The sequence below is a fragment of the Anneissia japonica genome, unplaced genomic scaffold, assembly GCF_011630105.1.
Source record: "Anneissia japonica isolate Jap-2015-1 unplaced genomic scaffold, ASM1163010v1 scaffold1302_len1884557_cov193, whole genome shotgun sequence".
NCBI classification, from domain to species: Eukaryota; Metazoa; Echinodermata; class Crinoidea; order Comatulida; family Comatulidae; genus Anneissia; species Anneissia japonica.
Genome location: NW_022736804.1, coordinates 330,673 through 343,551, shown reverse-complemented (window position 1 = coordinate 343,551; position 12,879 = coordinate 330,673). Strand labels below are relative to the sequence as shown.

General features: G+C 36.7%; 2 protein-coding genes across 2 annotated transcripts; one reads left to right on the top strand and one right to left on the bottom strand.

Annotated features, from left to right (window-relative positions):
• Positions 1 to 119: 119 nt before the first annotated feature.
• On the bottom strand, positions 120 to 4,882 carry LOC117116899 (cytochrome b5 reductase 4-like; the record flags this gene model as incomplete). The annotated part of the gene is given in 7 exon segments (XM_033261026.1): positions 120 to 177; positions 1,415 to 1,463; positions 1,981 to 2,052; positions 2,261 to 2,345; positions 3,050 to 3,150; positions 3,606 to 3,870; positions 4,788 to 4,882. Coding segments are annotated over 6 exon segments (630 nt in total), but the record flags the coding sequence as incomplete, so codon positions are not given.
• Positions 4,883 to 9,128: 4,246 nt separating this feature from the next.
• On the top strand, positions 9,129 to 10,583 carry LOC117116925 (spondin-1-like). Its single transcript, XM_033261064.1, has one exon. It carries the CDS (start codon positions 9,178 to 9,180, stop codon positions 10,504 to 10,506), a length of 1,329 nt encoding a protein of 442 aa, XP_033116955.1. The 5' UTR covers positions 9,129 to 9,177; the 3' UTR covers positions 10,507 to 10,583.
• The last annotated feature ends 2,296 nt before the right edge of the window (positions 10,584 to 12,879 follow it).

Below are 12,879 nucleotides of genomic sequence, written 5' to 3'. Positions count from 1 at the left end.
TGACAACAATAAGCAATAATAACAACTGTCTCTTATACACATCTAGATGTGTATAAGAGACAGGTACTGTTCTACTGTAAATAGAAATCTTTGGAGATTTGGTAAAATTGTATTCTCACCTGACACTTGGCGTACACTGTGATTATTACACTGCTGGAATTTTGGTACCAATCATACCTTTTGGATGAGTAAGAACATAATTAATAAAAGCATGCCCGTACGCATGATTTTATTGGTTGTGTGCGAATTTGTAGAGAGTGTACCAAAATAGCCCGGAGGGAGGCTGGGGGCGCCTAGGGGAAAAGACTGTTGGATTTTAGGTCTTAATTAATCGATTTCTGAACATTCATATAAGGTTTTCAATGGCGGATCTAGGAATTTGAAGAGGGGCTTTCACAGATGGAGGAAATACTACATCAGCCCCACCATTGTTGAAACTGAGGGAAGAAAATTTATGATTATGGCACCTTCAAAAGGCCGGAAATTGCACTCTTACAATTTGAATATCATTTTCTTTTTTCCCAAATGTTGTTTTAATTTAAAAAAAAAAAACTGAGAGGGGACAGGACGACTGGGCTTCTTGGAACCCCCCTGACAATGGCCTGTCGCACCCTGCTACGTACGGGGCATGTAACGAAAATCGAAATATATAATGATATATAACTATAATTTATCAAGAACTACACTTTTTAATGGAACAGAGATAATAAATGAGACAGTAGTAGGAACAGCACAATAAAGATAATATCAAAGATACTAGAAATACAAGATAGAGTTCTCGCATTGTAAAAATGAGGCGGAAGTCGTGCCCAACGTAGGCGGCGCCCTTCTTTTTAACCATGCAAGTTTCCTATACTTCGTGCCCAACGTACAGGGCGCCCTTCTCTTGCTAAGTATATTCAGACGCAAAAGGCGCCCTTCCTTTTCCACTAATGGAGGAAAACTTTTTCACTAAGAGTGCGTCCGGCCATGCGATTCTGCGCTGTATTGTTGTTTTATTCTTTACTGATTCATGATTATGCTTTAATTGTTTTGTGTATTATTTGGATAGTAGCAACGATTTCTACCGCCACCAAGAAGGTTATGTATTCACCGATGTCACTGTCTGGGTGTCTATTCCAGTTTGTTTTTATATCTAGTATCTTTGTTGAGATTTTATAATAAAATACGCGACGACTTGGTAACGAAAGTTTAGCACAAGTTTTTTTAGATCCAGCTGTAGGGGGCGTCCCATTTTTCGTATTCCCACCATGCATTTCGGTGGAACGCGGTGGAACACTTTTTTTGTGTGGAGAACTCTATCTTGTATTTCTAGTATCTTTGATAATATTGACAACAATAAGCAATAATAACAATGATACTAATGATAAAGATGAACATGTTGATGGTAATGATATTTCAAAGGTAGATTTACCGTGCTCTTGGTTTTCCTTCATATTTCTCTATATTTTTTAGATTTACACCTTCAAAAGAATTGAAAAAAAAATATAGGTAAAGGTAAAGGTAGAATAACCGATAACTTGCAGCTACATTGTGCTGAATTGTGTGGACGTGGTCCGTGACTACCTAGCGGCCGTAAAGAGGCGCTTCACGGTAGCTACATGTTCACATCATTCCACAATGACAGGGGCTGAAATGAACCATAACATCGGGTAACCTCCTGCTCTTCCAAAAGATGCAACGGGTACTTTGAAGTGCACACGAGCCAGATTTATGCACTGGACCTCCATTTTAAGTCCTTATCTGAGAAGACTTGGTTCTACCAACCGAATCATGGGCAAGGAGCGGCTGGAACCAGCGCCGATGTCAAGGCTGTAGCTAGCGGCACCTCTGCCTTACCGCTTGGCCACTCGACTCGCCCAAATATATATTTATTATGAGAAATTAAGAAAAAATACATTTACTGTAATTGATTTGATAAGTATACATGCATTTGTATTAGTACTCACTATGAGTTATATAAAAGAAATACCAATTTACCTGTATTTGGTGGTGTTAGTTTACTACTATTTTGTGTTGCTACTGAAGCCTTCAATTTAGACTTGGGAGGGACTACAAAAAAAAAAGCAAGCCAAGATGATTTGTATGCAAATTTGCAGGTTAACCTGCTTTTATCGAATAAAATACAAGAAAAAATTGCTGGCATCCACAGCCTGAAGTTAGCCTGCATGCAAATCTTCCATTGATGTACACTGCTTATGATCGGAATTGTATCTCCAAGCCTATCTTTGTCAAGCTTAAAAATTAAGGTGTACTATACCTTTTGTTGGGACACTGAATGTGGTCTTGAGTCTGCCTATGTAACATTTTGCTAACATAGACTCAAAGTTAACCCACTGGTGTATCTGAAAAAAACAGACACTTGAATTTGCTTTTGAGCCCACAAATGAGCTCCAAAGCTGGAGTCATAGGTCGGCTAGCTGATGATAATTTTAGAAATCCAATAGTATTGCACAGTGTTCATAAGTTTCTACTGGAAGTCGTGGGAAAATCAGGACAGCCTCCCGCACTCAAGCAAAAATCTCCCGGAAAATTACCCATCTTCCGCAAATTCAGAATATTTGCATGTTTATACTACTTTATTAATCGTCTCATGGAAGTCAGTGGTGATCGGTGTCACTATGCGCAGCAAAATAAAATTAAATATGTTAAGTAAGGTCATTTAAACAGATCTCTCTGAAGATATTTCTTTCAACTTGGGACACCTGACTTCAGTTTCAATAAGAAGCAGTTTGGGAATGGCTTGGTTTCCTAACCTCAAGGTCGGGGGTTTCAAATCCCTCACTGTGCATTTCGCTTGTGTCCTAGAGCAGGACACTTCATCTGCATTGCTCCTCTCCACCCAGGAGTATAATTGGGTACCTCGTGGGGTTGCCTGCCCCAGTGCTGATTGTATCCAATGACCAGGGAAAAGAACTGCGCTTTATAACAGCAAGGACGAGGCATTATAAATGCCCATAGCAGTACCAGTTATATAAATTATTGTTAACAAAATGAATTTAATCATCCCAATAAAAATAATAAGCACCAAGGCAAAAAAATTACATACATCATTAAACAGAGCTGTTCCATCAATCCCTGCACCCTTTATTAGTTCATCCGCCCCTCCAGGGTGGTATTCCATATACGGTGTAATATTATAGACACGTCCTGAAAACAATTAGAATTAGGACAAATAAAGAATTATTATTATTACTGTACTTTATTTTGTGTCAACTTTTATTTATCATATTTTTTTCTAATTGGAAATCGAAAATTTGGGCTAGGCCCCTGGGAACGCCAAGCAGCCACAGTGCAGCGCCACCTATACTTATAACATACAACATATAATGGACATGCGATACAGATACACTAAATTATAATGATAAGAAGCAAAAAACACAAGAAACATAAACACAAAAAGCATATTTGATGGAAAACTCGGGAACGGTCATTGAGATGTATATTTTTGAATATATAAAAACTGGGGAGGATAAGGGGTGTAACTACCCTTATATTGTGACTTAGAAAAATCAGTATCGGTTCTTTTGACTGTATCAGTTACTAAGGTGGTGGTACGGTATATACAGTACTTGAGTACAATAGAATAGATATTCAAATTTTACCTCTAAGTGCAGTCCAGGCATCGGTATGTTTATTATGTTTGGCCAGCTCTTCTGCTGTTACTTCGCGCATTTGTTGTCCTTTCAGTCCATTTAGAGCATTCCCTGATTTTTGGCCAAGCCGAACCCAGTCCATGAGGGATCGGCCTGGCTTCAGTGGTACCTTAGCACGCCCTGGTTCTGCCACCTTGCCTCCCAGCCTTTGTGGAGAGTTCAGAGCAGGAAATTGCTGTGCCTTAGGTACATTTAGGCAGTTTGAGTCTGTCATCTTAAAACAAAACATAAAATATTCAAAACTATTTTTTAAAGGCAGGTCTAGGCCCTAGGCCTAGACATAATACGCCTTTTTTATGCTGTGGTAGACATTTTATGTAGTGTTAACACACATATTGCCATTATTTCACTGTTCAACCGAATATCATTTAGCGTGCCGGCTATATTTTCGGAGGTCATGTTACTTAAAGAATCATAACTACTTAGCGGAGGGTCGTATCGACATAATTCTTTCTTTAAAATGTTTGCAAAGGATATATCTAAGTATGAGTAACAAAAAAATTTTTAATTTGTTTAGTCTGTCAAAACTATTGAAATAATAATAGCAACACGCACTATACAAAAACATTTTAAAGAAAAAAATATGTTGACACAACCCTCTGTTAAGGATATACTGTATGTATGATTTTTTGAGTAACATGACCTCCGAAAATATGGCCGAAACGCTATGTAATTTCTGTTGGTTACGGTTCACTGCTCAACAGTCATTGTTGTCACTGATCGAAGATGTCTACTGAAGCGTGAAAAAGGCCTATATAAATAAATGTTTTCTAAATAATGGCCAGAAATGATAAATAAAATATATAGGCCTAGGCCTAGAGTAGGATGATGAAAATGTTTTTTATTTAAGAGTCAAAATAAAGTCAAGAGAGTTTTCACAGCAACTTCCGCAAGACAACAGATAGAGTATTGAAAGGCACTATGCCTACTTGCTAGGCTAGGCCTGTCGCCTACCTACAGTGCTGCTAGGCCTAGAGAGAGCATGTGAGGTTGTAAGCCTAGGCCTATGCAGGCCGGATCAAGTGGGCATACATAGAGAGGCCTAGCCGGTCTCCCTGCTCAAAACAATCACATACCAAGGATCAGGTAGGCTTATTATTCCAAACAAACATTGTTGTTTCTTTTATCTACCTTCTCCCAATGTTAATATAGGCCTACTTCAGTAAAGAATTGTGCTCTGCTAAACCTCCTTCTTTTGTCATCAACATCACATCAAACTGAATGTTACCAAAGATTACCAAGTTACTGTCAAAGATACTATTGGTTACTGTACTCTTTGATGTTGTTTGTCAGGGTTGCCAGATAGTCGACAGGCTTCACGGCCAAACGCCATCTCACGGCCAAACTTTTTTTCGATATCGACCAAAATTCGGCCAGATTTTAATCCGATTCTAGAAGACAACAGTGGGTACATATTCATTTGAAATACTACAAAAATTACACGAAAATCAGCGGTCATTCGTTTGAAATTGAAGGAATTCAAATTATATACACAGAACAATGTTAAACTTTCACTGTTTTTCTTTTAATTAATCTATCACCATAAAATGCCCAGCCCAATCATAATTAAATAGCCTATGATCTTTAGTTGCTGGCATGTAGGCCAATTCATGGGTTGAATCCAGAGATGTCCGAAAGGGGAGGAGCCGGGCCGAAGAAGGAAAGGGGAGGAGGCGAAAATGGGTCCGATGAAGACAATCTTAGGCGATCAATTTTTCTTTCTTTTTTTCACCCCCCTAAATCCGCTATTTAAAATCACATTATTAAGTTTGATCTAAATTTGATTTAAATGAATCCAAGAAATCCAAGAGATAGAACCGCCACTAGGATGGAACATACAAAGACACAATATATGGTACAAACTTGCATTGAACTGTCTTCATAAAGCTTAAACGAGGATAAACTTCTTATGTCAAATCGGCTAAAGGGCGAACATAAATTCTATATGATTCTAACCATGTACCTTTGTTTGCACTAAACACTTAATCTAACAAAAACAACATATCCAAAGCAAGTATACGTTATATTAGGCCTATATTTAAAAAAAATGTAAACTGAAGATAACATGAAAGGAAATAAATAAATACGATATTTTAATTTAGAAATACATTAGCCTATCGATTTTCACTTTGCATTGTTTTTTAATATTTGTGGTAGTGTGGCGTTTTCAGATGACGTCTTCTATGTATGTCTATATTTATAAACTTCGGAAAATCCATGCTTTGTGAGTATAGTACCACAATACTCCTGTCTCTTATACACATCTACACCATGCAGACAACCCAAACAAAGACCCGATGAATAGACAGCAGCCCAATTGTACATTAAATATAAATTTAACATAAGCCTTACCGTCTAGCTGCTTTGTGAAACAAGCTAATGATTTTCACAACTTTCGCATTACTTTTATTGTTATTGTCGGCAAAATTTCTTGTCAGAGAAATGCTCAGTTGTCGGTGAATGAGCTGATGTCGGAGAAAAGTCTGTCGACAGAACGTCTATAAAAAAACATGGCCTAATGATTTATTACAATTTTATAAAAATTGTCGGCGAATTGGCTTCGGAAAATTGGATGTCGGAGAAATGGCTGTCGTCGAATTGCTGTCGGAGGCAAAAACACCGTCGGCAAATTAACGTGTGAATTGGCATTTGTCGAAACATCCCGCACGGTTACGAATTATGGCGAATTTGATATAGACGAATTGACTGTCGGCGAATTATATCGACCTGTCCATTGTAAGGGGTTAAAAATAAGCATTTATTTGGTGAAGTTTACACAAGTTGAATGTATAAATGATCGACATAAGTAAACAGCCAGAAATAGAACCAGAGCTTTCGGACAACAGTGAGTGAGTGAGGGTTGAAAAAGCCAGGTAGCTTATAAAGTGAGAATTTTATGCAAGCATGATTAGAAACAATATAGGCATATATTAAACAATATAGGCCTATATACTGTATTAGCTTCAGGTAATTAGTTTCTCCAGACAATAAACGATGACTGTTGTTACTTTACAGTATTTATAAACTTCGGAAAATCCATTCTTTGAATCGAAAAAAAGAACACCAAAAAAACCGTTGTCATGATTTGTTATCAATATATTATTATACTTATTGATAAATAGATTGATTGATTTGTAGGTTAACGATGATTGGTTGGTTGATCGATCGATCCATCGATTGATTCAGGGAACACCCCTATTAAGGGGACAATTTTCAGTGAAACTATAGGCCTATTACAGTATATACATATTGCTCTTGTTCAATTTCTAGCTGTTGCTTATCAAATTATCTCGACTACACCTGAAAAGGGCCATAGAAAACATTAAGTAATACCTATTAATAAACCCTATGTATTTAAGTTGCTGGTTACGCAAACACATGAAATGATGTTTGCGTAAAATGTAAAATTAGTAAAATGGCGGATGAATGTGTAATAAAAAAGAATGTTCTTTATTTTCTGGGATTTCTACTGCTGGCCGTTGGTTTAGTTTGTGGTGTACTACCATACAACTTTCTCTTTAAACCAAGTTGCGAGTGTGAGATACAGGATTGTGAAATGACCGCGTGGAGCGAGTGGTCAATGTGCACTCGGCGGTGTGGACTTCAAGGGACGCGATTTAGAACGCGTAATATGACGAAGCCATCTGCTTGCGGCGGAGCATCTTGTCCTGGGATCTTTGAGGAAGAACAGTGTAATGGGGACTTACAGAACTTACACCATTTTTGCTCGTGGATCTCCTGTGTAATACAGTATTGCAATTTGTCCATTATTAATTATTATTTGTAATTATAAATTGTAGGGCTAAAAATATTCTATAATTTAATAATAATAATAATTATTATTATTATTTATGCTTAACGTTATTTAATTTGATGTAGTTTGTGTTAAGTCAGTTTGCGCCACTGAGTAAAATTGTTGCGCATATGAACATACGCAATTTAATCGGTGAATGTGAACTTAGCAACTGGACTGAATGGTCAACGTGCCACAACGGAACGCGTTAAGAATGATCACGTCACGTCAAGAGATACCCGAAGTGCGAAGGGAATGCATGTGTGGATCACTGACTGAAAATCGTTCATGTGAAGTGACAAGGGTACAAAATTAAAATTTGGCAGAAAGAGGAAATGTTGAATAAAGTAGGTCTAATGTCTAAAGAGGTCTAAAAATATATGTATAAAAAATGTAAAAATGTATACATTTTCGTATTAAAGTTTTATTTGTTTAATTCCCGTTTATATACAGTATCTGAAATAAATAAGTTGAATGTATACATGGTTAACAATGCGGTGAATTCTTCGTGATCGTGGTAAACTTATAGGATCAAGAAATGTTTGAAATTTCTGGAGACCATTGAGTAGGATTTCAGCGCATATGAACCATATCAATACATTGTTGATTGATTGATTAGTTAATCGATTGCTTTATTCATTCAGTGATCGATCAATCGATTGATTGGTATTTTATTTATTGTTGGGTAGTTGATTGATTGATTATTTGGTTGACTGTGAAAACTATTTAAAATACTTATTCATATTATTATTCGGTGTCATTATTGATTGTTATATGAGCATTAGATCTCAAAATATATAGTGGATGAAGATAACATGAAAGGAAATAAATAAATACGATATTTTAATTTAGAAATACATTAGCCTATCGATTTTCACTTTGCATTGTTTTTTAATATTTGTGGTAGTGTGGCGTTTTCAGATGACGTCTTCTATGTATGTCTATATTTATAAACTTCGGAAAATCCATGCTTTGTGAGTATAGTACCACAATACTCACAATCCATCCATGAATAACGACCCTCCAAGTTGAATTGTCAGTACAGTTACTACTCTTTTTTTAAAGCAAAATTGAATCGAAAACTGATTGATCAATAGATTGATTGATTTGTTGGTTAACGATGGTTGGTTGAGCTTCCCCCTCCCCCCACCCCTCTCTCTCTCTCTCTAGGCCTACACACACACACACACACACTGAAAAGTGTCCCCTTAATAAGGGTGTTTCCTGAATCAATCGATGAAGTGCTAAGCAGCAAATTCAGTTGAATGTTGACAAAAGATAGTACATTACACACTAAAATAAAATAAAATGCACGCCATCGTGTGGGGATTTAATATTTCGACATTAATTTGACATAATCAGGAATAGCCTAATGTTGATGATGACATAATTAATGTCGAAATTCAATATTTCGACATTAATTATGTCATCATCAGGAATAATAATGATTACATAATTAATGTTGTTAATAAAATCTCCCACAGTTATTGTAAGAAATGTATAAGAATAAAACTTCTCTCTGCCTCACAAAGAAGCAGTGGTATGACGTCAACGGAGTTACGAACCAATTGGGTTAGACGACGATCGGATTTCATGTGTATTAAGTAATACACATGAAATGATGTTTGGTCAAAAAATAACTAATGGGAATTCCGATCTTAAACTTGTTAAAACTTCGACTGACGGCGAGAGGAGCACATACAAAACGTCAAACGTGTGTGCGGTAAGATGAGTGATATTAAAAATACCGTCATCGGAATTTTGATCGCCGGTTTCATAATTTGTGGCATATATCATTTAAAGTGTAAGTCAACCGAAGAGTCATGTACCGATCAGTGTTACAATGGAGGTAGCTTTATTCAGGACACCAAGACATGCACCTGTGCTAAAGGATACGGTGGACCATGTTGTGAGTTTAAGACCCAGATGTGTCACATTGGTCAGTGGTCTGAGTGGACGCCTTGTACCAAAATGTGTGGTCCTGGTGGTATCCAGTTTAGAAGTAGGGAGAATGATTGTTTCGACTTGCAACACTTTCTTAACTATACTTCCGAGCAAAGAGCTTGTAACGTTTATTGTTTTTATGGGGAAATTCCATCGAATGTTAGCAACGAATGTATCTGTCAGAGCGGCTACGGCGGCGAATGTTGCGAGTGTAAGATACAAGACTGTGAACTCACCCCATGGAGCGAGTGGTCAGCATGCACGCGGGTGTGTGGACCACAGGGTACGCGATTTAGAACACGTAATGTGGCCAAACCGTCTGCTTGTGGTGGATCCACGTGTCCCGGGATCCTTACCGAGATAGAGGAGTGTAATGGGAAATGTTATAACAATGGAACTCTAGATGAAGGGGACTCATGCACGTGCCCAGCCGGATACAATGGACAGTGCTGTGAGTGCAAGATTCAAGATTGTGTTATGACCCTGTGGAGCGACTGGTCAGTTTGTTCTCACACGTGCGGGCCACATGGAACATCATTCCGAACGCGTAATGTCCAAAATGCATCTCGGTGTGGCGGAACAGAGTGCTCTGCAATATTCACAGAACAAAAGCCATGTAATAGGATGTGCGACAACGAAGGACTTTTGGACAACGATGCGGGTGAATGCAAGTGCCCGGACGGATTCAGTGGTCAGTGCTGCCAATGCAAAAACGTTGACTGTGAACTTAGCAACTGGAGTGAATGGTCAACGTGCGAGAAGGCAACGCGTCAAGTACGATCACGTGACATCATAAAACAGCCGGAATGCGCGGGGCATCCATGTGAGGGATCACTAACTGAAAATCGTTCTTGTGAAGTAGCAAGTAACAATTATGTTGTCCCGAAATGGTCAGTGTTCGTTGTTGGTGGGTATTGTGTATTGAATACGATTTTTATAGTCTCAATTATAATAGTAATAATAGTTTTGGGTACTTTAAGTTCATTAAGCCCTTACAATAATTATTTGATCAATATTCTTTTAACTTTTCATAATATAATAATAATTATTATAATTATTATTAATAATTTCATAATGATACAGGTGAGTCGATTGCTAGTGTTTACATACTAAAGATTTAGTAGTTTTCATTTATGGTTCCATAAGCTTCTACTGACTGAGCAGCGCTTAACTGTAATCCGAGCCCCCACGATGAATTCCAGAGGAGGAAGTGTTTCAATTTTATTTATTGCATCATTCCAGTGCTGTTTCTGGGTTTTTCCCATACATGTCAGATTATACATATATATATATATATGAATCCTTGCCCGTAGATGAAGGGAGACAGTTAATATGCACAAGAAATGCTTGAAATTTCGATAGACTTATCTACTATTAGTGCTTAGACCTTCAATTAAGAGACTTACCGGTACTCGATAGCAGATAAAGAATGAGCCTACTAAAATAATTATTGAAATATGTATAGTGAAGGTCTAAATTATGATGCAAACATCTTCGTTGACTGTGAAGTGACAAGGGTACAAAATGAAAATTTGGCAGAAATAGAAAATGTTGAATAAAGTAGGTCTAATGTCTAAAATATATATATATATATATGTATAAAAAATGTAAAATGTATACATTTTCGTATTGAAGTTTGATTTGTTTAATTCCCGTTCATATACAGTATCTGAAATAAATAAGTTTAATGTATACATGGTTGACAATGCAGTAAATTCTTCGTGATCGTGGTCAACTTATAGTACCAAGAAATGTTTCAAATTTCCGGAGACTTAATTATCTAAAATTAAAATTATCAAAATTATGATACAAATATATCAGTATAGTATTTTCATTTTATATTATAAAATGTAATTATATAATATTGTATATTACCCTCAGATCAACATCCGATTTAACTAGACTTTATAGTCCACCCTGCAGGATAAAGTCATGTGGGGAGCGTTCATTCTTGGTTGCTCCTCCTAAATTATGGAATACTTTACCGTTATGTATTCGTGAGTCGCCATCCGTCTCTTTGTTTATCTCAGGATAGGAGGCGCCTGAGTCCTGGGATGGCCGAGACTTAACTGGTGCTGGACAGGGTATCTTGTCATGACAATATAACTTTTATTAAGTCAGATTTTGCTATATGTATTAACTGCCCCTGTTTGTAGATAATCGTCTTACATTGGTTCAGTAACTTACGTTATCTCATATCAAATGTATTCATAATGTTAAAGGGTATGCTGTGAAAAAAACTCTTTGAAGTTAAATGTTACGATTTTAGGGAATTGTTCTTGAAATATTAAAGTTTCGTTCTAAAGAACACCCTAGTTTGTTAACTGAACTTTATTTTCCAATTATTTCCAATTGCACATTTACAGTGAGCCTGACCCTGTAGGGTCAGCATTTTAGTGGATTTTATTTTAGTCGAGTGCTGACCTATTTGTTGTACTGTATGTCTAGACTTTACTTTTCGTCATTGATTAAATTACAATATCATGCAATTACAGTGTAAGCGTCTGCGGTGTGTCTGTAATCTATATTATTATTAATGATGATGGTAGATTTGAATATATCTTGGGAAATAACACAACAGCAAACTTTTGCTTTGCTCAAAAAAACCCATTAATATTTTGGAATTATTGGTCCATATAAAGCTCATCACTGTAGTTGCATGTAGTATTATTAAAGAGACATTAGGATTGAAGTTTTTTTGGTATCAACTCAACATTTATTTCTCTGAAAAAGACTTGTTCTATTGGGATCCTTCTAATTTTTTTTATGAACTGGTCAGTACACAGTAAAGTTATGGCGCCAGCGGGGGGAATTTTCCTGGACCGAAGCTATAGTTGGCCCTTTCGTTTTGGACCCCCGTCGGACATGTCGAACCCCCGGTTGGCAAATTTCTGGAGCCACTGCTTTAACTGAGGTAGACTGTTTTAAAAGTCAAGTCATGTCACATCCAATGAGCGTCACAAGAACTTTACAAATTGAACATAGATTATCTGCATTCTAAGAAAACTTTCTAAAGGTGACCAAATAATTGTAATATGGCATGCCTCTAATTTTTTAATCTATTTCATTTAAAAAAAATTCCCCTCACATCCAACAGAATGTAAATCACCAACCAGGATGTAATAAATACTATATAAATCATGTCTCTTTATAAGGCTTACAGGGTATGGAATGGATTTTTTTTAGTCATGCATGCTGTGACAGGGTTTAACCAAAACTCCATTCCCGATTTATATTTTAATATTTTCTTACCCGATATTATTGACAATGAAAAATATGACACTTAGACATGTTTATTAGGTTTGGAAAATAAATAAATCTTCATTCTAAATTTGGTTTCAAAGTTCAGATATTTACCAATCATTCTAATCATGCAATTTAATCATAAGAGTCTGTATTCCACATTTGTTTTGTAGCTGCACTTTACAGATGTTAAGAAATATTCAGCTTTCATAAGCATTGGTAGCCACAATGATTAACAAAGTT

Excerpts from the sequence above, each read along its gene's own strand:
- LOC117116925 (XM_033261064.1), top strand. The coding sequence starts at position 9,178 with ATGAGTGATATTAAAAATACCGTCATCGGAATTTTGATCGCCGGTTTC.